The 25,413-nt window shown below is 36.3% G+C and overlaps 11 protein-coding genes across 11 annotated transcripts; 4 read left to right on the forward strand and 7 right to left on the reverse strand. All coding sequences in view use genetic code 12, as the record gives it.

The window, feature by feature from the left end:
• Positions 1–266: 266 nt before the first annotated feature.
• On the forward strand, positions 267–956 carry YPT53 (Rab family GTPase; the record flags this gene model as incomplete). The annotated part of the gene is made up of 1 exon (XM_007372688.1): positions 267–956. The coding sequence occupies one exon, from the start codon at positions 267–269 to the stop codon at positions 954–956; it is 690 nt and encodes a 229-aa protein (XP_007372750.1).
• Positions 957–990: 34 nt separating this feature from the next.
• SPAPADRAFT_48344 (non-canonical poly(A) polymerase) lies at positions 991–2,838 on the reverse strand (the record flags this gene model as incomplete). Its single annotated transcript, XM_007372689.1, has 1 exon — positions 991–2,838. The coding sequence occupies one exon, from the start codon at positions 2,836–2,838 to the stop codon at positions 991–993; it is 1,848 nt and encodes a 615-aa protein (XP_007372751.1).
• Positions 2,839–2,968: 130 nt separating this feature from the next.
• Positions 2,969–5,191, reverse strand: SPAPADRAFT_48345 (protein kinase; the record flags this gene model as incomplete). The annotated part of the gene is made up of 1 exon (XM_007372690.1): positions 2,969–5,191. The coding sequence occupies one exon, from the start codon at positions 5,189–5,191 to the stop codon at positions 2,969–2,971; it is 2,223 nt and encodes a 740-aa protein (XP_007372752.1).
• A 193-nt stretch (positions 5,192–5,384) lies between these two features.
• Positions 5,385–10,145, reverse strand: SPAPADRAFT_48346 (DNA-binding protein; the record flags this gene model as incomplete). Its single annotated transcript, XM_007372691.1, has 1 exon — positions 5,385–10,145. One exon carries the CDS (start codon positions 10,143–10,145, stop codon positions 5,385–5,387), a length of 4,761 nt encoding a protein of 1,586 aa, XP_007372753.1.
• A 322-nt stretch (positions 10,146–10,467) lies between these two features.
• SPAPADRAFT_69609 (uncharacterized protein) lies at positions 10,468–12,456 on the reverse strand (the record flags this gene model as incomplete). Its single annotated transcript, XM_007372692.1, has 1 exon — positions 10,468–12,456. One exon carries the CDS (start codon positions 12,427–12,429, stop codon positions 10,522–10,524), a length of 1,908 nt encoding a protein of 635 aa, XP_007372754.1.
• Positions 12,457–12,461: 5 nt separating this feature from the next.
• On the reverse strand, positions 12,462–13,215 carry SPAPADRAFT_58571 (uncharacterized protein; the record flags this gene model as incomplete). Its single annotated transcript, XM_007372693.1, has 1 exon — positions 12,462–13,215. The coding sequence occupies one exon, from the start codon at positions 13,186–13,188 to the stop codon at positions 12,598–12,600; it is 591 nt and encodes a 196-aa protein (XP_007372755.1).
• Positions 13,216–13,261: 46 nt separating this feature from the next.
• Positions 13,262–13,956, reverse strand: TRP99 (Trp99p; the record flags this gene model as incomplete). The annotated part of the gene is made up of 1 exon (XM_007372694.1): positions 13,262–13,956. One exon carries the CDS (start codon positions 13,888–13,890, stop codon positions 13,330–13,332), a length of 561 nt encoding a protein of 186 aa, XP_007372756.1.
• A 420-nt stretch (positions 13,957–14,376) lies between these two features.
• SPAPADRAFT_58573 (uncharacterized protein) lies at positions 14,377–15,077 on the forward strand (the record flags this gene model as incomplete). The annotated part of the gene is made up of 1 exon (XM_007372695.1): positions 14,377–15,077. The coding sequence occupies one exon, from the start codon at positions 14,436–14,438 to the stop codon at positions 14,973–14,975; it is 540 nt and encodes a 179-aa protein (XP_007372757.1).
• Positions 15,078–15,335: 258 nt separating this feature from the next.
• SPT20 (Spt20p) lies at positions 15,336–19,102 on the forward strand (the record flags this gene model as incomplete). The annotated part of the gene is made up of 2 exons (XM_007372696.1): positions 15,336–15,380; positions 15,489–19,102. 2 exons carry the CDS (start codon positions 15,336–15,338, stop codon positions 17,526–17,528), a joined length of 2,085 nt encoding a protein of 694 aa, XP_007372758.1.
• SPAPADRAFT_58574 (uncharacterized protein) lies at positions 17,759–18,444 on the reverse strand (the record flags this gene model as incomplete). Its single annotated transcript, XM_007372697.1, has 2 exons — positions 17,759–18,301; positions 18,328–18,444. The coding sequence occupies 2 exons, from the start codon at positions 18,442–18,444 to the stop codon at positions 17,759–17,761; spliced, it is 660 nt and encodes a 219-aa protein (XP_007372759.1).
• A 1,659-nt stretch (positions 19,103–20,761) lies between the features above and the next one.
• KOG1 (ubiquitin-binding TORC1 subunit) lies at positions 20,762–25,288 on the forward strand (the record flags this gene model as incomplete). Its single annotated transcript, XM_007372698.1, has 1 exon — positions 20,762–25,288. The coding sequence occupies one exon, from the start codon at positions 20,936–20,938 to the stop codon at positions 25,247–25,249; it is 4,314 nt and encodes a 1,437-aa protein (XP_007372760.1).
• Between the last annotated feature and the right edge of the window lie 125 nt (positions 25,289–25,413).

Genomic DNA, 25,413 nt, shown 5'->3' on the forward strand with positions numbered 1-25,413 from the left:
ATAATCTAAACGTTTCATGCTTGCTATTGACATATTTTAGAACTTTCAGATCTGTCTATAAATCACCCTATTATTCCAGGATTATAGATCCTTCTACCTGGGGGTGTTAGTGCCTTTAAAATACTTTAGTGCTTTTCAAAGCCACAACGTCGTTTCAATTATAGTCACGTGCCAACAAAAAAACCCATTATCTACAATTTACGAAGCAATGACCCACTTTGTTTTGATACATATATATATAGATAAAGCATACAAAGCATACAGCCATGTCAGTAATTGAAGATAGCATACAACCACCTCCTTACAAGATCGTACTATTGGGAGAATCATCAGTGGGGAAAACCTCCCTTGTCCACAGATTTACATCCAATACTTTTGATGTCCATATCGCAAACACTATAGGAGCAGCATTCATAACAAAATTATACACATCGCATTCTGATGCCAATCGGAAAGTCAAGTTCGAAATCTGGGATACTGCGGGGCAAGAGCGATATCGGTCATTGACTCCCATGTACTATAGAAACGCCAAAGTGGCGTTGATCTGCATTGATTTAAGCAACTTTGAATCTACGTTTCATACTGCAAAATATTGGATTCAACAATTGGAATTGAATAATAGCAGTAATGCCGATGACAAACCAATAGAAATACACTTGATTGGAACTAAGTATGACTTAGTTCAACTGCAAACTACACCCAAAATTTCCCAGGAGGACATAGAAACTAAGGTGAATGAATTAATAGAAAGTCATGGTAATATTGTCAAGTTCCATACAACTAGTTCAAAGGAAGGTACCGGAATCGTCGAATTATTTGAAGATATAGTAGTAGCTATAGATGATGATTTCTTCAAATCGTACTACGACAAGGCACAATCAGAGACGGATGTCCAAGGTGGTCCTATAGGCTCAATATTAAATGCAAGGCATGCAGCAACGTCAGGATGTTGTTAATTAATCTAGATACAATTTAATAATACACATTAATCTACATATCAAGACCCTTTTGTCTCCAATAGTCTCTTCTAATTTCCTTATCAAGATTAGATTTTGACCGCTTGATCTCAACGGCATCATCCTCTTCTGGCTCTTTTGGTTCATACTTGTCGTCGTTCTCGGTGTCTTCAAGACTTAAAAACGACTCAACAAGCTTCTTAGTATCCTTGGCTTTGTTGGTTACTGGAGTAGGTTCTTTGGGAATATATTTTGCATCCAAATCAGTATCACTTTCAACAGTCATATCGGAAAAATAGTATTTGTCGTTTCCTTCTAAACCATCGCTTTCTTCGTCTTCCTCCTCACTTTCGTGGTTAACTAATGCAGTATTAACAACTTTATGTCTATCATCATTAAAGTCTCTTTCTTTACCTTTAAATCGGATAATATCTCCCAAGATCAGCTGGCCCAATCTGTCCTTATAAGAAGCTCCATTCAACTCGTAACACTTTTCAACAAGAAGTTGATAAGCTCCTCCAAATGCCTTCTTTAAATCTCGTAGGTTATACGAGGATCTTGTAATGTTGTTTCTTGGATCTGCTGGGTCTTGAATAACAATGGAGAAGGTACTTCTGGCAGTGTTGAGAACTGCATTGGTTCCTTTAGTCAAGTAACGTGGTTCTTCTGTGTTTGGATCTAACGATATTATCAAGTTATCATATGAGAAATTCCGTCCGTATAATTCAAAGAATTCAATCAATAACACTCCCAAATTGTCCAATATATCAATTGATCCTGTGGATACTTTTGGGTGCAATCTTAAAAAGTGGTAACACATAATAATAGTGGCATATCCACCCAAACCACCCACATGAACATTATTCAATCTTCTTGATCTAAGGAATTGTTTTACTATAAGCACCAATTCCCGTAAACCTGGTGTTGTTATTAGCCATTTACGGATTCTTTTGGCAGCATCTATACCATTTGTTCTTTCAAACGAAACATCTATATGAATCTCAGATTCTGGGTCCACAAATTTGATAATTGGGACCTTGGCATTGGCGATGACTTCCACGTTCTTGGCCAATTTCTTACTTCTTAAAAACGACGAAAGTTGGTATAATCTCGACCTGTTCTCATAATCACCGGTTTCTGAAATAACAACCATATCTATATCAGAACCAGGTAAGTATAAGTCAGTGGCACAGGATCCAAACACATGTGCTTCGGTGCCAGGCCAAAATTTCGCAATTTGTGTCTTGAGTCTATTAACCACGGTGTTTCTAGTTACGATTTCATCACTGGAAGGTGACACGTAATCCACAAAGTCTTTGATTTCCATAGTTAGCCAATCGGCAATCTCCTTCTGGGTAGAGTGATCGTGGTCTTTGATCCAAGGGTATAGGGATTTTTTAGGACCGTCTATAATTATGCCTTGCTCGTCGGCGCTTAGTACTCCATCGTCAGAAAGGTCGTCAAAATTGTCTTCTGCCTCGTCTGAAGAAGACAGGAAACCAAACCCTATGAAATCTTCATTGTTTGTCAATTCATTTCCTTCAACTTTTCTTTTCTTTTGGGGAGGTTCAGTGCTTGCATCTGTGTTTTCTTTGTTATCTGTATCAGATATCACCACTATATCGCTCTTTCCCTCCTCTTCCTCGTCACTATCTACAAGTACTATTTCGCTTTCTTTCGATCCTTCTCTCAGAAAATCAAATATAACACTCGAGTCAGAGTCTTCCTCATCCCCATCATGATTACCATTGAGGTTTGCCAATTTTTCAAACTTGTTGTGCCCAGGGGTTAAACTGTTCTGTAGCGTTTTTAATTGCTTCTTTTTTTGTTTCTTAGACTTGGGCTTTATCCCAGACACTTCCCTCTTTCTCTTTGACCCCATGCTTTCTATAAAAATTTCCCGGTATATATTAAAGAACTATATAACCTTTCTGTTTACTAAGTTTCTTTTTTTTTTTTTTTTTTTTTTTGGAAGTCAAAAAAAACGGCGATGGTTGCACGCGCGCAGACGTCTAAAAATAATCACGTGAGCTTTCAAATTTGAGATAATAAGCAAGAAGAATTGAAACTGCTATTGAGGTTATCACAAATAACACTGTCTTTAAAAGGGTGTAGTTTTCAATGTATAACTCAATTGCAACCAAAAAGAAAACCACAACTTTAAGGATAGAATTAACGAGCTTGGCTGAATTATATGAAATATATTCCAAGACTATCAATTCAAACCCGTATAGTACAATGGCTGCCAAAACATTGTGAATAGAACTACTGCTAGTAGGTGCATCCGGCTCTGTTTTATTTAGGTTTACGCCTTCAAACTCATCAAGTTCTCGGACTCCCTCAAGCAAGTTTAGGTGTTCGGATTTATGTTCCTCCTCAAAGGCTTCATCTTCCTCTTCATCCTCATCAAGAACTGGTTCATCCATGATAGTACCAGACAGAACACGAACTAAACTACCAGCTGCACTACTTTTCCTATTCATGAGCTCTTCACCGCTAACAACAACTTCTTCTTCCTCATAATGTTTAATAAATCTTTCTCTCTTCATGTTTTCTAAGAATTCCAATACCTCCTTGGATATAGCTCTGGATGTAGATTGGTTTCCAGAACCTTCCCCTTTTATCATCATGTACACCAACTTTTGGAAATCCAACATAGTATCGTCAAAACTATCCCTCAATTCAAGAGCATTCGTGGTAAACCACTCTTGAAACAATTCATATGTTAACTCATCGTACCAACTTATGATCTTATTTCTGATTTCTTGAGGATCCGTTTCACCTTTAATTACATCAGAAAATGGCAATTTACCCACACATAAATACAACAAGATCAATCCTAACGAATAAATATCACTTTCATAGGTGAAATCATTGAAAAATGTTTTATTATCTTCTCCCAAGATGGGGTCATTGGAGTATAGCCAAAGTTCTGGAGCAGTGAATTCAAGGGTTCCAGTATTACCACGTCTTTCATTAAACTGGTCTTCTATCACAACATTATGTTTCTTGTCTATAAACTTTCCTTCTCCAAAGTCAGATACCAACACTCTAGGTAGGTCAAGTACTCCATTTTCAAATTCCTCCAAATTAAGAAACTGGTTTTCTTCAGGGGAATCTTCCCTTGCAATATACTCCACGTCTAAAAGACAATTTGAAGGTTTAAGATCACGATGGAGAATACCATGAACATGCAAATAATGAACTCCTTTAGCAACATCGTGGAAAAACTTCCAAATCTCGAAGTTGCTTAACCATTTCTTCTTCTTAGTTTCTTCCTGTTTATTTCCCGAGCTGCTTCTTCTTAAACGTCGCTTCATTCTCTCCAAATCAATCTTTTCTTTCCAAGTAAGATTTTCTTCTCTTCTAAAGTGTTTAGATATCAAATCCTCAAGATGTCCACCGTCGCAATACTGTTGCAATATAAAAACATAGGGAATTCGATTCTTGACTTTCTCTCCCACGCCTGAAGGTGGAAGGAAATAAGAAGACAGATCTTCGAGATCTCCCAATTCCAACCAAACGTGATTATAACGAATTAAATTATTCTCATTTGCACCTTTCACTGATAACTCATACAAGATCAAAACTTCATTCAAAACTTGTTCTAAATGTTCAAACTTGTCACCTATGCTAATCCTCTTGACGGCATATGTCCCCAATTTGATATCGTTCAAAACATGATCTACTTTATACACTTGTGCATGAGCACCTGATCCCAAAACAAAAGGTTCTACCCGTTTAAAAAATCGCTTGAAATAGCCCTGGTTGAATATACCTTCTGGAAGAGAGCTTCTTGCGTGGTTATTAACGTGGTTGTTGGTGTTTTCGTGGTTGGTATTGTTGCTTACATAGGGCAATTGACCCAATAGTTTGAAATAATCGTTTCGAACAAACCCTTGGGCAAAATCTCTTGGCAAATTTATATCAGGGAGCGAAAAGTTGAAGGGGGTGACGGAACTTCGTGAATTTCTCCTGGGTGTATCCTCAGGGTATTCTGACCAAGTGAACCCACAGTTCGGACACTTGGTTGATTTCTCACCGGAGTAATGACCATATTGCTGGTTTGTGAATGTCAGAGAAGGTTGTGGGGGGCGGGTTCTTGATTTGTCTCGCGAGGAACGTGTTGACACCAACAGGATGCTGTTTTCTTGATTGTCATGCACCACTAGAATTCCATGGTTCGGATCATGGAATAAAATGTCCAGATTTGAATTGTATGGTATTATAGACATTAATCAGTCAATGCCAGCAACTTGATTCGATTTGTATTGGATTCAATTTCACCTTGTTAGAGACAGACTGTTATATTTTGTGGAGAGAGAGAGAGAGAGAGCAAAAGCGAAATTTACGATTTGCATACGCGCGCAATTAATTAAACAATCATTAAAATCTCATTAAATCTATGTACGTTTTTTTATACAAACTTCATCTGGAATTTCTCAAACGAAGCATTAACCCAAGCAATTGGGTTTCTATGTCATATTTCTTTTGAACAGAAAGGTTCAGTATTTCCTCATCAGAAATATCTTGTAACTGTCCAATCAAACTGGATATCACATTTTCTTTGTTTTGCAAAACAGTATCTTGACTGTTTTCAATAATCGCAATTTCCGTACTGGAAACTGAACTAACCTGCTCTTGGATCGCGTCAACATTGTTAGACTCTTCGACAACCTTGCTAATCGAGGAAAATTCATCATCATCATCATCATCAGCAGCAGCAGCGGGAATAACATGGCTACTAACAACAACCGTGGAATCATTTTGAAGCTCAGACACTGTCAGTATCTCAGTCAGAACTAAGTCATTCATTGGTAAATCAGCAACAGAACCCTTTTCTACTAAACTTACTTCTCTGGTAGATAAAGTCTCACAAGATTCTTGAGATACGAAAGTGTCAGGTTCACGTACTTTCTCAGAGTCAAGGTCCAAGCTAGGTGTAGAGAAAAGAACCTTTTCAGCACTATTCTCAGCGTCAACTAATGTGATAGACTCTTCATTGGAAGATATAAAAACCGTTTCTGAGTGACCATTAGACAATTGCGGTTCAACACCCGCACCGTCATCATTTTGCTCTGACAACCTACTTTTCTTGTTTATCTCGACATATTCCCCATCAAGCTTCCTTTTCCTTTCCGGCACATCATTTGAGCTGATTATTGAGTCAAGAGAAACTTTTGGTACAGGCTCATTGAAGGAAATTTCCGAATTTGACTTATTCACTTCTTCAACTGCATCTTTACTTGTCTTTGAATCTAGCTTAGCATTCACCAAGGCAGTAAATGCATGTACATCAAAATTCAGTTCCTTGGAATCAATAAAACTGGAATCCTCACTAGCAGGTGCCTCAGATATAGATACACTATCCGAGTCAATCTCTTTCTTAGCCCTTGTAGATTTCTTCTTTCTACCTTTACCTTTACCTTTGATTTTCTCCTTCTTCTTTGATCTAGTTCCCTGAGAAACTTTCACATCTTCATCGGGTATGATTATTATCACATCAGGAGTTTCTTCCTTTTCATTGGAGACAACTACATTAGTCTTCTCAAGATCTAATGTCTTCTTTCTTTCTGAATCTGATGCTGGTACTATCAGGCAATCTGAAACTTCGACATCAAGTTCTTCTTTTTTAGAGACATTTCCAGTTGAAGGAATAGAATCTGAAATCTCAACTACAACTTCCGATTCATTGGTGGAGATTTCTGTGGTATTTTCATCAACAGCCATTCTAGAAATTTCACCAGCTTCTGCAATTACCTGTTCCTTCAACACTTGCTTGGGCTCGTCTTCATTATTTGCAACCAAACTCTCCTTAACAGGTTCGACAACTGCTTCTAACTGCTCCGTATCTTCAGCCCAAATTACACTATGTTCATTTACGTCAACATCTAATACCGGCTGTACAGTATTCTTTCGAACTGGATCAATAAGCGTGTCAGAGTCTTGATTCACTCTCGTAAGCTCTCCATTGGTGCATGTCACACCTCTTTTACTGAATTCCTCGGCCAACAATGGGAAGTTTGTCAAATCAAGAGTCAAATATCTGGCGATATCCATGTTCAATTCGGTGTAACAAGATAACATAAGCTCATCAAGCAATGCAACATTTGGTTCAAGATCTTTAGATTTTACTAACAAATAATTATGCAAAGCTTGTACAGCATATGGTTGCACAGATTCTGCAGCTGATACAACCGCTTTCACAATCTGAGCAACAAGGGCACCTATTTCAATATCAAAATTTTGCTCAGTTAAAAACTGAACCATAATAGGCAATGCATCCTGATCTTTTAGTTGCTTCTCCAAGACCGAGATAGTATATTGTTGAACATGTACATTTGGCGCACCCTTTACGAGCAAAAGAAAGTACATCCTAATATCAATGGTCCATGAATCAAATTTGATGTAGCTCAAGCAGCGTTTCAATTCTTCACTGTCACTAAGGGATACAATGCTTTGGATTAATTTCTTCACAAATATATCGAATCCAGAATGGAAGTTCCCACAAACTTCATTATATAGACCTAGTTCCAGTTCTGTTGTTTCCACCTTTCTCTTATTTAACACATCGATAAACATGTTTCTCACCCCGTCATTTAATTCAAGTTTGCAGAGATCAGCAATAAATATAAGCACTTTCTGACTAGTAAGTGATTGGATAATCAAGCTGAATAATTCCATTGATTCTTCATTAGTCAATCTAGGCAAGCAGTTTTGGAACAATGAAAGGTAAACATTTGTGCTTATTTCTCCATTTTCATACCTTGTTCTGTTAACCAATAATGATGGATCAAATGTATCATGCAAATTAAGCACTAATTTTAAAGCCAAATCGTATGTAAACTTGTTACTTTCAAACAAAACACCTAGCACGACTGGAATGTTATCAATAATATCATATGTTGCTGCAGATACACTCACTTCATTTTTGGTAATCAGTCGTATACTTGCTAAAAAGGCATTAAAGAAATTCACCTTCTGTTCAATGTACAAGTTGTCCAGTTGGAAAACATGTACCATATTGTGCATAATCCGATCAAATTTGGCATGAACCCATCTTGGAGGCAAGGAATTGATTTCAGTTAACAAAACAGGATCAGTTGATAAACACCTCACTTCATTAAAGTTTCTTTCGTTTATTGGAGTTGCTGGTCTTAAAAGACGAGTTAAAATTTTCAACCCAAGTTGATTCATATGCGGTGTTGATGTACCTTTTTTGAAGTAAAAATTAAGAAATACAACTTGAATAATCTTATCCCAATAAATATGCATATACTTGGTTGACAGCTTCATAATTTGAGGATTGATAATTAAATACAAGATGCAAATAAACAAATTATGCATTGCATCAACCACTTCATTCTGAACTTCAGCAGCATTAAAACTGGCAAATAAATAAGTCAATAATCTTGCCTTTGATTTTAATGCTACGCTGATAGCCTGAGGTCTTTCCTTTAAATTAGGTATTTTGAATATAGGGTCCAATGCCCTCTTCATATCATTAAGTTCATTCCGGCATACATTGAAAGCAATAGCTTTCCAGCTACCCAACACCAATAGCCTAGCATTTTCATCTTGAGAATTGAAGCAGTATTTTGGAATTTGCAACCATTTATTTAAATATTCCCATTTGTCAAACGAGGATTCTCCATCTGCTACGAGTAATGTAAATGCTAACCACATATCCATCACACATTTATATTGTCTTGAGAGAATCAACTCTTCAAGTTTTTTTGTTATCATATCAATAGTCTTCAAATTTGAAGGTTCAGTTTGTCCTTCGGAACTAGGATTGAAATTGGCAGGTAAGTCAGAAGATAAAAATTGTCTAACAAATAACAGCACATTTTTATTATCCAAAAAAGTTTTTGCAACCACCAAAAGACAATTGATGCCAACACCCAAACATTTTAAGTAAAATGGAGAAGTCACATCAAAAATATTCCAAATCAAAAATCCAAACCAATGAGCTACATTCTTAGCCATGATAATTGGAAAATTTAATACAAAGTTCTTGAAACAAAGGAACTTTTCTGTGACAATCGAAGCACTTAAAAATGGCTTCATATTAATCAAACTGTACAACATATTCTCAGGTATATCACTATTATCAAAAACTAGTCTTTTCTTTTTCACACTGAATTTACAGTCTTTGATAATAAGTAAATATGGAGACACGATTGCTTTTGATGTCTGTGGATGTCTCAACATCATACAGGCATGACGATAAAACCAAGAAATGTCGTCAACTGGTAAAAAATTATTGAGATCTTGATCCAGCATGAAAAAGTTGACAAGCTTTAATGCTTGATTGATTATCCGTATTCTAAATGGGTCATTCTTGGATGGCGAAACGTTTTCCTTATCTATATCAGAATCGAAGAGCTGATTTTCTGTAGATTCAATATCCTTTCTAATTTGAGATGCTAACCGTACCACCGTACTGCTTTCTTGAACCGATTTTGGGGAAACCTTACTAGGAGTTGTCAACCCACTGGGAGTACTTGCAAATAACCTGACTAAAGTTTCTCGCGGATTGGATTTGCAGATTCCATTCAATGTGGCATACACTTCAAACCTCCTCTTAAATGCGTGGTCTCCTAAAACATCAAGACAACCCTCGATCAAGTATGCTAATTCGGATGAGTTAGGTTGTAACTGAATAATTGTACCTTGTAGCCAAAATGATGGATTTTTAGGGCCATATGCTTTCTGTTCCGAGCTCTTTTCCCATAATGCGGTGTTGTTTGGATCTACTGGGCTTGAATTTGAGTTGATGTTGTAATATTTGAGAATGGGACGCGAAGGAGTAGGCACCTTCTCTGGAGTAACTGGGAGATCAGAAAATAATTCGTCTGAAAATGCAACACATTTCTTCTTCTTAATTGGCGATGATGAAGTCAAATTCACAATTTCTGGAGATGGTGGCGTAGAATAATCCTGATTTCGTTTAATAGGAGATGAGTCGAGATCTATAGGACTATCTCTTCCCTTGTAATGTAATACTGGAATCTTCGCTGGGGTGCTGGTGCTAGCATCTTTCTTTCTGGAGGACGACGAAAGGTCCTTATTCCTTTTCTTCGAGTTCCTGACTTTTCGTATTGGGGAAATAAGTTCTATATTCCTTTTAGATGCTGCAGATCGCGTCTTGGACGCAACCGGACTTTTGTTGTTTGGGATAGCCATTTTGAATAATTTGTTATGCAACCACTAACACAAATAATTAGACCAGCAAGGCTTTGTGTATTATTGGAGACGAAAGAGCAAAAAAAAGATATGACTAGCGGTCTCTAAGGTATACTAAACTGGTAAGTGCCTTTTGGTAGTAGGAAGATCTAACTCAATTGCTTCAAAGAATAGGTGGTTCAAATTGCATTTGCAAACTTACCGTCTAAAGTTCTTTCCAAAAAAATTGTTGCAACGCGCGTCGCACATCGCGGTACACCAATTTATTTTTAGCGCGACCAAAGGAGATGCCTAGCGAGTGTTATACAATGACAAAATTAGTGTGAATGCTATTAATGTTTTTTTCATTACCGCTCTACTGAAACTATCTATACACCTAAGTCTTTACTCTCTTTGGTACGTTATCACTCTCATCAGTTTCCAAGGGACGTTTGGCCCTATCCAGTTCCTTTTCAACTTCTCCATTAGTTGCTGGCTCACTTTGCAACATTTCAGGTCTCAAGATTTCTCCAAATTTCAACCAATTACTTGATCTCTCTTTGCGCAAACATTTCCAAAGAAGGATAGACCTTTCTTCTAACATTTCCTTTCTCTCAGGACTATCCTCACATTCTGCGATTGAATCACTCAATTGTTCAACTTTTGCTTTACTGAAAACGGAATCAAACTTTGTTAAAGAATGCAACCTTCCAATGCCTCGTTCAACTCTCATTCTTCGAGTCAATTGAGGTGTAACATAACTATTAAAGTATTTCTTACTTTTATAAGGGAAAAGCTTTGTCCTATCTTCTTCTACTTTATCAAGCTCTTCTTGATCCAATATTCTGTCGTAAAAGTATGATTTATTGGTATTAGGGTCCTTTCCATAAATCAACCAACCCCACCAAGCTCTCTCTGATAGAAGGAGATGCAGCAATACAAATGACAATTGCCCATCTATAGACTTTAACGAAGCAAAAAGATCCCTTTTAATTTTCCACAATGCGGTTCTATTGCTCTCAGAAATAAATTCATCAGTTAGATGTTTTACGTGTGTGGGAGCTCCCAATGAAGCCATAAAGTCTGCCTTATTACGAGGTGCTAGCTCAATAAGAAAACTAACAACGAAAAGTATTTGAACAAGATATTGTAGTCTTACCTTTGAAGTCTCAAATTGTTTATCAAGAAATTCACGATCTTCAACTTGAAGTTTTTCATGTTCTTTGCGATCTTTGTATCCAAAGCTTGACATCAAATAAGTTTCAGGAACATAGAATAAATCTGAGTATTTCTCACTCAAATATTGTTGCTCCTCTTCCGATTTTGGCTCTGGAATTTGATATTGATCAGTCTGACCCACACTGGCCGCGTAATCAAGCTCTTCCCCCGTTAAATATTTGCATATACCAACCATTCGATCTGCCATAGTAGACAATTCTTTTGTGTTGGCCTTTTTTGCAAAATAATAAGGATCATTGAAAATTTTGTTCACAGAAATTATATCCTCCAAAAACTTATTCCTCGAAGGAAGTTCAGGGGCCTGTCTATCAGCAGTATGAAAATATTTGTTTAAACCAGTATTATCTTCAAATGCGAACGTATTAGTAACAAACACTCTAACACGATATTGGAATCTATCATTAAATGTATCCTTTTTATAGGAATTTCTTTTCCCAGCTGAATCTTTCCTTGTCAATCGATCAGTTAAGTAATTACATATTTCCAACACAGCAATTCTATCACCTATAGAGCCTCTATCAAAGATTTTCGTTTGGAAAAGTAGCTCTCTAGTTTCTAAATATGACCAGAAATATTCGATTTCTGCGGTACCCACTGAAACCAAAAACTTCAGTATTTGGGATAAACTGTTGTAGTAAATATACTTGGTATGAGTATAGACATCAGTGAAAAGCTCAATTTCAAAGTCTAGCAATATTGCTAGTTTATTGTAAAAGTTTGATTTGTCCAAGTCATTATTTATTTCGGCATACGTTCCAAGAATGCCATTGATTGTAGATTGGAATGATGTGGATATAACAAACTCTTTTGATTTCAGATCTAAACTTTCATTAAATTCATTTATTTTAGCTTTATCTTCTTCTGATATTTCTTGATCCACTTCCAATTTGTAATCAAATTGAGCTTCATCTAGTGTTGTTTGAATCTTTTTGGCATCTTCACTGAACAATATATCATCTACTTGTTCAAAGATGTAATTCTTATCAGTGTCGTCAGTAATTCTTGAAACGACATGATCAATAATGGCACAGATTGAATCTATCGGTATTTGCAATTTACTACTCATTGTATTTACTTAAACTGTACAAAGAATGTTTGCTAAACGTCATACTATGATATAGTGTAAGAAACAAAAAAAACAAACAAAAAAAAAGAGACAAACTGGACAACCAAAAAATTTCGTGATTCAGACCAATTACTATATACACAATCTAAAAGTATGACATACATCAACTTACAAATCAAAGCTCTTAGATCGACTCTTCTTTTTCTCTGAAAGAATCTTCTTTTCAACTTTACGACGTTCCTTAGCTGCTTGTTCTAGTTTCTCCCATTTCTGTTTGGCTTGTTCACTAACCTCACCAGGGAAATAAACCTTTGATTTAATCTCTTCTAACAACTTTTTAAAACATTCACTCGTATTGGCATCTCTACTGCGAAATACATCACTCTGTATCAATAGACCTCCTCCCTTGGTTTCATACCTGATCTTGTTTTCCTTCAATTGATGTTGAATAGGCTGGGGGATCCAGAAACTCGTGGCCGGAGTTAGCCATTGACCAGGTTCAAGCGATACCGTAGCTTTCGAAGATGTCTTATTAACTTTTTGACCACCTGGGCCAGATGATCTGCTATATGAAATGGTAAATACATCCGTAGGGATTTGTATGGGAGTAAACTTCTCTACCCATTTTTTAGATGCATCGATTTCCTTGGTAGTAAATTCCGTTATTGACGAATTAAACCTAACGATGGGTGATACACGGACCAGTAGTCTCAATATAGAGGTACAATGGCTGTATAAAGGTAGTTTGTAAAACATCATGGTTGGCAACATATGAATATAGATAGGCCAAAAAAAGAGGTTGACTATTTCGCAAGTTAGTGAGCATTTTGTTGCAGATATATATGAATGACTTATACAGCTACCAAACTAGATAAACGTACATATTTAAAACAAAATAAATTAAGCTTCTGCTAACACTTTAGAAGCTTCGGAAACATCAACAGAAGTGTTGTCTGGTTCAATAAAAGCCTTGGTAATGGTACCGTCTTCAAGTAACAAAGCATATCTCTTGGATCTTTCGTTACCGAAAACCTTGGTAGCATCAAATAATAAACCAAGTTCTCTGGTGAATTCACCATTGGTATCGGCCAAGAATCTGATTTGTTGACCAGCCACAGTATGATGCAACAAATATTCTCCCCAATTCTTAGTAACGAATGGATCATTAACAGAAACCACAAAGAATCTTTGGTAACCCTTATCATTAAAAGCACGCAAATTCTTGACAAAACCAGGGATGTGGGTACCGCTACAAGCAGGAGAAAAAGCACCTGGAGCACCAATCACAATTGTTTTACCGGACTTGGTTTCTTCAGCAAGATTGACGGCATTACCTGGAGAACTTTCATAAAGATCAACTGAGGGTAAAGTTTCCCCGACCGCAACATAAGTTCTAAGGGCGTTTCTAAGGGGTGAAACAAATAATCTAGACTTAGGGAGGGATCTGGATAAGGAGAACATGGTAATAAAATTAGTTAATCTGGAATTGAAATTGGCAATTGACTTGTAAGAAAAATCTTCAAAACTAAAGATTTACAAAAGATTAGTAAAAACTTTAAAAATGGTGTTTTAAAGATGCGTTAATTTGTGGTAAGATCACACACTGGTGAAATAACCCCACCATGAGAGGTGGATGAGGTGTGGATGACGTGATGTATGCAGGAGTCAAAAATTCAAGTTTTTCATTCCTAGTTTGGCCGGTAATACCGATGCGGCTCGGACTTTTAAGGTGCATATTACATAGGGTCTAATTTATCATTTAGAAGATCTTGCACCTTTGAGTGAGGGCTTGTATGTTGGCTTAATTCTTGCTGCATAACTTTAATAAGGAGGTATTTCGCTGGTTTGCTCTATGTTTAGTTACCTCTAATAAAATCTAGAAGTCCTTACAGGGCAAAATTTACCAGCGGAAAAAAAAAAGGAAAATGCTGAATTTACAACCAAACTAATTCAAAGCAACAGGAAGTTTCTGCAAATAGATGACAGTAGACGTTCACATCAAAGCAATGGGAGAACTTAATAATCAAGAACCAATAACACCAGAGGAAGCACTTAAATTATATACCAACACATTGAATTTTAATGTAATAAGTCGGTACGATCCAGGAATAAAACAACTATTATGTCACACCTCTCATTGCGTTGTATACAAGTTCAACGATGAATCGCAAGAATGGATAAAATCAGATTACCTGGGTACTTTAGCATTGTATGTTCGAGATTTTAAGGTTCCTCCTTCCAATAAACAACTTTCTTACCAAGATTTACAGCAACTTTTCTGTTACGGATTAATATTATTAAATAGAAACAATCCTGACTGTTTCTCATTGGGATTATTACCAAACAAAATAACCAAACATTACTTCCCTAATGGATTGAATGATTCTTCAGTGCTGGAAATGGATGTGGAACTAAATGATAACTTAATCATTGTGAGAAACTTATTAGGTGAGATTTATGGGTTATGGGTTTTCAACGAAGAAGATAGAATAAAATTGTTCAAATCTATAGAATTTTGTCTTAATAGTGATGCCAAATTGTATTAGTATTCAATAAACAGCAGACAATTGCTCTACCTTAGAGTATAGTGCTAATAGCGTAGAATAGTTTATAGTCTGTATACTATATCTATGTAAGTGGTCACGTGCATGTTCTATTTTTTTTTTTTTTTTTTTTTTTTTTAAATCTTAATCGATTTTTTCTTTGGGTCACAATTTGGTGCCAATGGTATTGATCGAGTCAAGGTTGGCGTTCCTACTAAGAATCAATCGTTAAACTGAAGCCAGTGTATCATAAAAACTTGATCGTACATTACATAATCATTTGGTGCATATTTTTCAGTGTGTTTAACTAAATTTACCTCAGAATTTATATTAAAGTGCTACTAAATCAAGAACAATTCGAACATGTTAAATTCTGGTGTCGGGAATGGGGTATCTGTATCTCAACAAGCAGCTATTTCTAGCAATTCCACCAATCCTCAAATGCAGCTAGCGAAAAAGCAACTAATGAGACAACAACAATTTCAACAACAGCAACAACAATTACAAAAACAAAAGCAGCTCCAACAACTTCAACAACACCTGCTGCAACAACAACAACAACAACAACTGCAACATACACAACTCCAACAACTGCAACTGCAGCAAGTCAAACAAAAGATTGATCTTCAACATTACCACTTTACTTCAACGTCTGAAGAAATACTAAAGAAATATGCCAGGAACCCTGCTTCATTGATTCTACACATATTTGAAACTCATTATAGATTTAATAATTCACAAGACTCCCAAATCATACCTAAAGATTCACCTATGATTAAGGATTTCATGCATCATGTATTAAAAGAGGAGATTCCCGTTGAAATGAGTGAGTTACTCAAAGACTTTTCAATTAAATCCTATGATGGTTGTCTTATTTTGCAAGTGTATGACCATAGACATATGGTTAAAACAACAGTAACCCAGCCTAGACCAGCTAATGCAAGTAAGGATACGAAGCCAGTCACTACTATAGTATCTAAACCCAAAACATATAGGACCTTGCTTAAACCTACTCCACTTTCAATTTATTACGACTTGCTTTACCACACGGATTCCGCTTTGACCAAATTCACCGACACTTTATCACTTCAAATGGAATCTGAAATATTGACCTTGACAAATAGAAAATTGGATTTATCTGTTCCTTTAAACCCATATGCTTGTGATGATTACCTCAAACCTGAATCTGAATCTACACATATCGAGTATGACGAAGTTTTGGATGATAACAAGGTAGCATTTAATCACAGATCTGCAAGTAGCTATCCAGCTCGTAAAATCCATCAAGATGAATTGGTATTACATAAATCCTCCGAATATGAAGAGATTATGTTGTTGTTGTCGAATAGGCACAAACGTTCTGATGAACCACAAGATAAGAAATTAGTAATGGTTCATTCATCAACTTTACCTATTGCCACAGCTGCTCCAGTAGTGACTAATTCAGGTAAACAAGGAAGTAAAGAGGCATCGGCTGGAGTTGATGGCAAGGGAAAGAAAAGTGATAAGTCTAATATTGCTTCTTCTGCTCCAATTCCATCAACATTATCTAGCACCCAGAACACCAGTAGATCTACAGGACAGTTTATGAGATTAAGATTGATTGAAGAAATCAGAAAGAAGAGGGAAGCAGAAAAGCTTCAACAGGAAGCCAAGATCCAAGCTCAAGCTTCTGCTGTTCAACAAACTGACTCAATTGCAGCAGCTGCTGCGGCGGCTGCTGCTGCACCGGTGCCCACCCCTATGTCTGCTCCAATGGGTGCACCTGAATCTCAACAAGTCAAACAACCACAAGCTCCAGGACCTCAACCAGCTGCCAAAAGAGTTAAAAAGGAACCAACAAAGAAACAATTGGCGGCACAAGCCCAGGCACAAGCAAAATCACAACAAGCGCAGGCGCAAGCAAGTTTACAATCGCCCCAATTTAACGGTGGTATGGCTTCTTCAACTTCCACTTCTCAAGTACAATCATCTTCAAGCACTCCATCAATGAGAAACAACCAACCACCACCAACTCCCGTTCCTCAACAACAACAACAACAACAGCAGCAACATCAACAGCAAATGGGCGCTCCAAGTCAAGGACAAGGACAAATGTCATTACTTCAACAGCAACAACAACAGCTTTTCCACAATTCTTTAACACCTGAAGAGCAACAAATGTTCAAACAAATGCAGCAAAAGGCTCAAGCGTTTGCAATCATGGGTAATACTGGAATAACACCAAATAGACAGCAATTGACTCCACAACAGAAGCAGCAAGCTTTGCAACAATCCAAGAACATCCAACAGCAATTAGTAGAGAAATTCCCCGTTTATTTCCAGAGATTAAGAGAACTTCACGCCATTCAACAACAGAGACAGCAGAAACAGAAATTACAACAACAAAGACAGCAACAACAAGCCCAGGCGGTGGCAGCTGCAGCTGGCACAAATCCTGTTGATCAACAGCATACTAATATTGCAGGTAAAACTGTTCCTGGGTCTGCATCTGTCGTTCCTGAGCCCAAGAAGAAAAGGCAATATAGGAAAAAGAATGCAAATCCAACGACTTGATTAGCATTTTGTTGAATATAAATTTGTATTATCATATAAAAAATATACGCTTGTAATTAATAAGAAACATTAACATATATAAAAGAAGAGATAAGAATCACTCAAAAACAAAAATTTATACACATATGGCTAAGTGTCGACAAATATATAGAGAAAACAAACAAGACCTTACAAACCAAACTGAACCGTAACCGTATCAAACCTTAAATAACCTTTCCAATGGTCGACTCCTAATCTGATTGATCTTGGCGCTCAAGAGAATGACCGTAAATACCAAGCGCAGTAATGGTTGCAATAGCATAAAACAACCCTTTTCCAATCTCCTTGGCAATAGTTTTGATAACTGAGCTTCTCTTCTTCTTTGTAGGAGGTTCTTCTACAACTGGTTCTTTATCCTTGTTCTCTTCCATTTCCTGGTGATTTCTTTTCCTTGTATGACAGGAAGGAGTATATGATACAGTTGGAATGTTACATGATGTTACATTAGATTCTGAGTTTTCTGAGTCTTGATCACATTTTATCATGTCTTGTGTCAAACAGATCTGAATATTTTGAAGTACTACTGATTCATCATCAACACCATTATCTTCAGATTCAGAATCTTCTTCTTCTAATAAATCATACTCATCTTCATCACCTTGATCATCTTGTTCTAACAAATCATATTCATATACTTCTTCTTCCTCTTCATCATCATCATCATCATCATCCTCGTCGTCGTCTTCTTCTTCCTCTTCTTCAGCATCATCATCAAAAATTTCTAGAATTCCTACCTTTGGAATCAGGGGAAGTTTTTCACCATCCTCATCCTCACCATCATCATCATCTTCTTCTTCTTCTTCTTCAGGCTCTTCTGTTTCATAATCGTCTTCTGATATTTCCAGATTGGCACCCTCTTCCAATTCATCCAGTTCATTATCCTCTTCTACATCTTCGTCATCGTCTTCTTCCTCGGTATCATCAATGCCCTGCTCATTTTGTGTCTCATCATAAACATCTTTGTATTCATCCTCTACAGTTTCTCCTTCTACAATGACGTTGGCTATTTTAGTTTCAACCTTTTCACAATCTTCATTTTCAGATTGGTTGCCATCAAATACAACATAGGACTCTTCCATTTCTTCCAATAATACATTCATTTTATCAGATTTGTGTTGTACTTCATTTTCTTCCTCGACATCTTCTTCAACTTGATCTTCTTCTTTATCAGCCTCAGCATCTTCTTCGATCTGATCATCATCTTGTTCGCTATTGTTTTCTTCCTTTGTTGTAACATCTTCTTTTACTACTTTATTTGCAGTTACTCTTACAGGATCTTTATCACCTTCGGATTCCAAATCCTTTAATCTTGGTTTAATAGAAAGTGGTTCTGGTAAGAAAATGCTCTCTTTTCCTTGTTCCTGATTAGCATCCGGTGCATTAACAGTATATTCAGGTAATTCAATCACATCTTCATCACTATCAATTACCATTGAAACAACAGAGACATTATCTGAACTCTCATCGTATGAAGCATGATCAGAAGCGTGGTCCTTGTTGTAATCTTCCTTTTGTTCATAACCGTCGCTGTCACTGTCAAGAGAAATAACCAGTGTTTCCTTGGAAATACGATCAGATCCATAACAAACTGGGCTATGGTTGAACTCAAAGTCAATAGGCTCTTCCTTACAAGTAATAGAACTAGTAGTGGTGTTAATGTACGGCTCGGGTGATTTAGAAGCGACTTTATTTTCCTCAAGTGGAACAAACTTCAAAACATTACTATGGATGCGAACTCTAAAAGACAAACCAATGGAAGGGTTTTCAAATTCAGATAATGGAATCATATTATCAGTTGGAAATTTACCAATAACCTCCGAAATCTTAGTTGAAGGCTGCTTGATTATAAACCCTAAAGTGTCACCATCAACCAACTTATACATACGACCAGGAATCAACAACATATTGTTTAAAATGGTTCCAAAAGTAGAATTTGTATCTTTAATTTCAAATTGTCTCAAAGCAGTATAACAAATGTTTGCATGTTGCTTTGACATATGCTTTTCCAAAAAATACAAATTAGTAACCTTTGGTGCTCTGTTCTCGTTATTGCTCGAAGCACGTTTGATATCCACTTCTTGGCCACTAGAAAAGGAAATAATTCTTTCATTTGATACTTTGGAAATAGCAGAAGGTGAAGCTAGCATAGTATTATTCTGGATAGGAGTACTTGTAGCTGGAACGAGTTGCCAGGGGGCAGGTTTTGTAGGGGAACTGGGAACGGCAGATCCAGTCTGGGATCTGATAGGTGGTATTTCCATATAATGGGGATACATTATTAAGAATTGTGGTTAAATTGTATTGGATCTAATAAAAAGAGGGAGATAAAAAGTAGAAAAGGACTAAAAAGATTGCTCGAGTTAGTTACACCTTCCGCCTCCCTTCTTATCCACCCCGCTAAATACTACAAAAAAATGATCCCCTAAAAAAAGCAAGTGGTGGCAAAACGGAAATTAGAAGAGATCAAGAAGAGAAACAAAGAGATTTACTTTGTTTTAGATTGGAAAACCGTCAATACAATAGAACTACTAGTTCTAAACTGGTTGCACCGTCAATGTTAGTTACTTTGCTATAGAGATAATCAAGGCAAGTGTGTATATTATTCGTAATGCAACTTAGAGTAAGCATATTTTTTATTATTTTTTTTTTTTTTCACGTTCCTTATTTTTCTCTTATCAGTTCTTTGGTTTACAAAAATAAAATCTGCCTTATGCAGGAAGAGACAACACCACCACTACAAACAACCACAACCACAATCACAATCACAACAATTGCTGGTCTAACATTCCTGGTAGGTTTATTAATGATTAATATAAATATAACCTTTCTCGGGTATTTTCTTTGGCATTATTTTCTTTTGCTTGAAGAAGTTGTACAGTATTTTGGGTGTGATTCTCACCTATAGAGGTAAGTTTACTTGTATTCAAATCTAATATTTACCCTACCAGTTAACTTTCTTGAAGGCTATAACTTGGTAAAGTGATACTCATATATTGTATCATCCCATTAATAAAATAGTTATGTTATTAGCATAAGCAGCTAGTGCTGTACCCCGTTATCTATCGATTAATTTAATTTGGCAGCACTCACGTGACTTTCGTCAAATCTCATTTTTATTTGGTGACTTTTAATTAACCAGTGGAAAAAACCAGTGGCTTTACATTATTATCTACTTATTAGAAATATCATCACATATTGTACCAAACCTAATCTAAATCATTCGGGACTGTCACACTACCAGCTAACTTCAAACCAATCTATAAATTTCTTGAATAAAGCTCCTTTTGCATTTTATTATAGATATCTACTACTATTCAACCCAACAAACCCCTATTGGCGCAGTTTCACCTACTCATCTGCAATACACAATGTCTAATCAACCGGTATATTTTGGTCCTCGACCTCCACAACAATTGAATGATAAAATGAGACATGGTTTTGATGAAGACTATAACTCAGAGAACTTTTTAAACCTACTTGCAAACACATTTTACATTTACTTCGACGATAAGAGACAAAACACTAATGGTAATCCAATAACACAGGAGATGAAGAGAACTTCTAAATATTACAAGAATTATCAACCAATATCTGATTGGAAAGTCATGAAAGAAAGACAGAAAACTATAAGTGCTGTTTTAGTATTGTGTTTAAACTTAGGTGTTGACCCACCTGATATCATGAAAACTTATCCATGCGCAAAATACGAAGCTTGGTGTGACCCTTCCACTTTCACCGATACCAAAAAGGCAATTGAAAACATTGGAAAAAACCTACAATCTCAATATGAAACATTATCATTAAGAACAAGATATAAGCAATCCTTAGATCCATGCGTAGAAGATGTCAAAAGATTTTGTAATACATTAAGAAGAAATGCCAAGGATGAAAGAATACTATTCCATTATAACGGTCATGGAGTACCTCAACCTACTGCCAGTGGTGAAATATGGGTCTTCAACAGAGGTTATACACAGTATATTCCTATCTCCTTATACGATTTACAAACATGGCTAGGAGCACCTGTGCTATTTGTCTACGATTGTAATAGTGCTGGTAATATTGTGCATAATTTCAAAAAGTTTGTTCAAAAGCGAATAGATGATGATAATGATGGAAATCACGATACAAGTGCACCTTCACCTACATCAGCATATTTAGATTGCATACAGTTGGCTGCTTGTAAAAGCAATGAACTACTTCCAATGACTCCCGATTTACCAGCTGATTTATTTACTTGCTGCTTAACCTGCCCAATAGATATCAGTATAAAATGGTTCATTATGCAAAGTCCTTTAAAGAAAAATTATTATGATTTATTGCCCAAGGATTCAATAGGAAATGTGATAATTCCAGGGAAATTGACTGATAGAAGAACACCCTTAGGGGAATTGAATTGGATATTTACAGCAATTACTGATACAATTGCATGGACTTCATTATCAAGACCAATCTTCAAAAGATTGTTTAGACAAGATCTCATGGTGGCTGCATTATTTAGAAATTTCTTGCTTGCCAAGAGAATAATGCCTCATTTAAATTGTAATCCTATAAGTGATCCTCCGTTACCAGAAGCTGTTAGATTTCACACCATGTGGAATTCTTGGGACTTGGCTATAGATCAAGTATTGTCACAATTATTGAAGAACCAGGAAGGTGGATCATCAGTCAACCCAGTTACCAGCAGGCAACCTTCAATTGACACCACTCCAGCCAATACCTCGTTAGGATCAACTCACTTGAATGGCACAGCAGCACCAACCGGACAAGGGCAGCCGCAACAGAATTTAGGAAATTACCAACACTCAACTTTCTTTGAGCAACAGTTAACCGCTTTTGAAATTTGGTTAAAATATGCTGGTCCATCAACCAAAGAACCACCTGAACAGTTACCCATCGTTCTTCAAGTATTATTATCACAAGTACATCGGTTAAGAGCATTAATTTTATTATCAAAATTCTTAGATTTAGGACCATGGGCAGTATATTTATCCTTGTCTATTGGAATTTTCCCATATGTTTTAAAATTATTACAAAGTCCAGCACAAGAATTAAAACCGGTTCTAATTTTTATTTGGGCTCGTATTATGGCAATCGATTATAAGAGCACACAACAAGAGTTGTGTAAAGACAAGGGATACAATTATTTCTATTTGATATTAAATTCAAACCCATTGAATCAAATCGGTGCACCTGGAGCTCCCGGCAGCTTTAGTGGAAGTGCTTCAGGTACCATGTTAATCAATGATGATCATAAAGCAATGAGTGCCTTCATATTGACTTTGTTTATTAAAGATTTCAAGAATGGACAAAGATTATGTTTCTCAGTGGAAATTATTAATAATTGTTTGAAGTTTATTCAAAACAGTGAAAATCCTTTATTGAGACAATGGTGTGGTTTATTGTTATCACAACTTTGGAATAGATATCCTGACGGGAAATGGATTGTATACAAGGATGGATATATTAATAGGTTATTGACGTTGATTAACGATCCCATCCCGGAAGTTAGAACTTCAATTATAGTTGCAATCACTACTTATCTTTCTGATCCACTCCATAATCAACAGCAGCAAAGACAACAACAGCAAGCAAGTAATGGATCCGATTTAAGAAAAGATGAAATTAGACAACAAGATTTGAAACTTGCAAATGCTATACTCAGTCTTTTAGGTGACGGTTCTTCCATGGTTAGAAAAGAGTTGATATTTTTCATCAATAAGTTTATTCATACTTATTCCAAGTTTTTCTTGGTTGTGGCATTCAATCAATTAGAAGAAGAAATTGTTTTAATTGATAATCCAAATTCCTTGAACGAATTTAGAAAACGTTCTCCGGCATATGGATCAATATTTAGTTCTATTTGGAAGGCATTATTAATCTTGTCAGAGGACCCACATTGTGAAGTTAAACAATTGGCTGAAATATTAATTGATTCGGTTATGGTTAAATTAAATAAAAGTGAATTGGCTTCTGTGGTTAAGGAAATGCAAGATTATTTGTTGAGTAAATCTACAATTAATATCAGTGAGAGTTTCAAACCAATTAAACCAATCATGAATCGTCCATTGGGTGATAGAAGACAAGTATCAAGTGGAGCCACTGTCACACCTCGTAAAAACAATTTATTAATTGATGGAACTTCGTTAACTACAAGGGCCGCATCTACAAGTAAACTAGAGCATGACCATGATAATTCAGATGCCAGTTCTATTAGTTCTAAACTTAAAGGATTATCTGTGTCAAAACTTTTTAAAACTTTCCAGATCAATGACGATAGTGAAATAAAATCATTTACAAGGATCTTGAATTCCGGTCCAGTTCAAACAACTTACGGTAACGAGTATAAACCTAAAACTCCGATGTTTAAACCCCGTGATCTTAGTGAAAATCCTCAATTACCACATGAATCAGGATTCTTTGAATACAGTTGCGAATATTTCCAAGAACCACAAATGTCGAAAAATGAAATTGATGAACCGGGATCAAAAGATTATGTCAAGAGATTATGGAGAAGAAATAGAAATGAATCAATTATTCAAATGACTCAACCACAGAAAGAAATGGCAGTTAGAGGTGATTGGAATAAGAATATCTCCGTGTTGAATAACAAATCTCAACCTAAATGTATAAAATTCACCCAATTTGAAAAGATTTTGGTTGCAAGTGATGAAAAGGATAATATTTCAGTTTGGGATTGGGAGCAGAATCAAATAGTGAAGAAATTCTCTAACGGGAACCCATTTGGAACAAAAATTACTGATATTAAGTTTTTGAATGAAGATGATTTGCCTTTACTATTGACTGGTTCTTCTGATGGTGTTATTAAGATTTATAAGAATTTCCATAATTATGAAAGATTTGGCTATGGACAAGCTTCAGATGATTTGGAAGCAGATGAAGATAAAAAGGTTGAGTTGATTGCGGGTTGGAGAGCATTAACTGATTTGTTATTAACATCTAAAAGTTCTGGTTTGATTTCTGAATGGCAACAATCACGAGGATCATTGCTAGTTAGTGGTGATGTGAAAATTATTAGAATTTGGGATGCTCCTCGTGAGTTATGTCTTGTTGATATTCCCGCAAGATCATCATCTTCAATTACTTCATTGACCTCTGATCAAGTTGCTGGTAATATATTCATTGCTGGATTTGATGATGGAAGTCTCCGGGTATATGATCGAAGATTGGACTCTCGTGAATCGATGGTTAAAACATGGAGAGCAACATCTGCTTCTGGAGGAAGTACACCACAACAACAACAGCAGCAGCAGCAATCAAGATATACTGGAGCGGGATCAATTAGAAATGTACATATGCAAAGAGGTGGATTCCGTGAATTAGTAAGTGCATCTGCTGATGGGTATGTTAATCTTTGGGATATTCGATTAAATGATCCTGTAATGTCATATTCCACTCCTGATAGATCATTGAGATGTATGGATGTACATGAACACGCGCCAATTATCACCACTGGGTCTAAATCCGTTAATATTTGGTCAACTTCTGGTGATTTATTAACTACATTGAGAAATCCTCATGATAAATATCTTTCTAATAGGACATCAAGTTACTTGTCCAACACTATTTTCCATCCTCATAGAATGCTTGTTGCTACCAACTATAACCAAGACGGGCATATAAACGTTTACTCGTGTAGCGATACAATAGTTGAATATTAATATATGTATAAATAGACATAATATATCATTAGATGTTTAGCTTCGCTTCCTATTACTCTGTTCGGTGTAACTTCCGAATCTCGGAGTAAAAAATGATCGGGTTCCTGCATATAATTCCGTATCCATCAAAGTTCCGAATTTTTCTTTTTGCTTGCGGCTCTTTT

The sequence above is a fragment of the Spathaspora passalidarum genome (assembly GCF_000223485.1).
Source record: "Spathaspora passalidarum NRRL Y-27907 unplaced genomic scaffold SPAPAscaffold_1, whole genome shotgun sequence".
In the NCBI taxonomy this organism is placed as follows: domain Eukaryota; kingdom Fungi; phylum Ascomycota; class Pichiomycetes; order Serinales; family Debaryomycetaceae; genus Spathaspora; species Spathaspora passalidarum.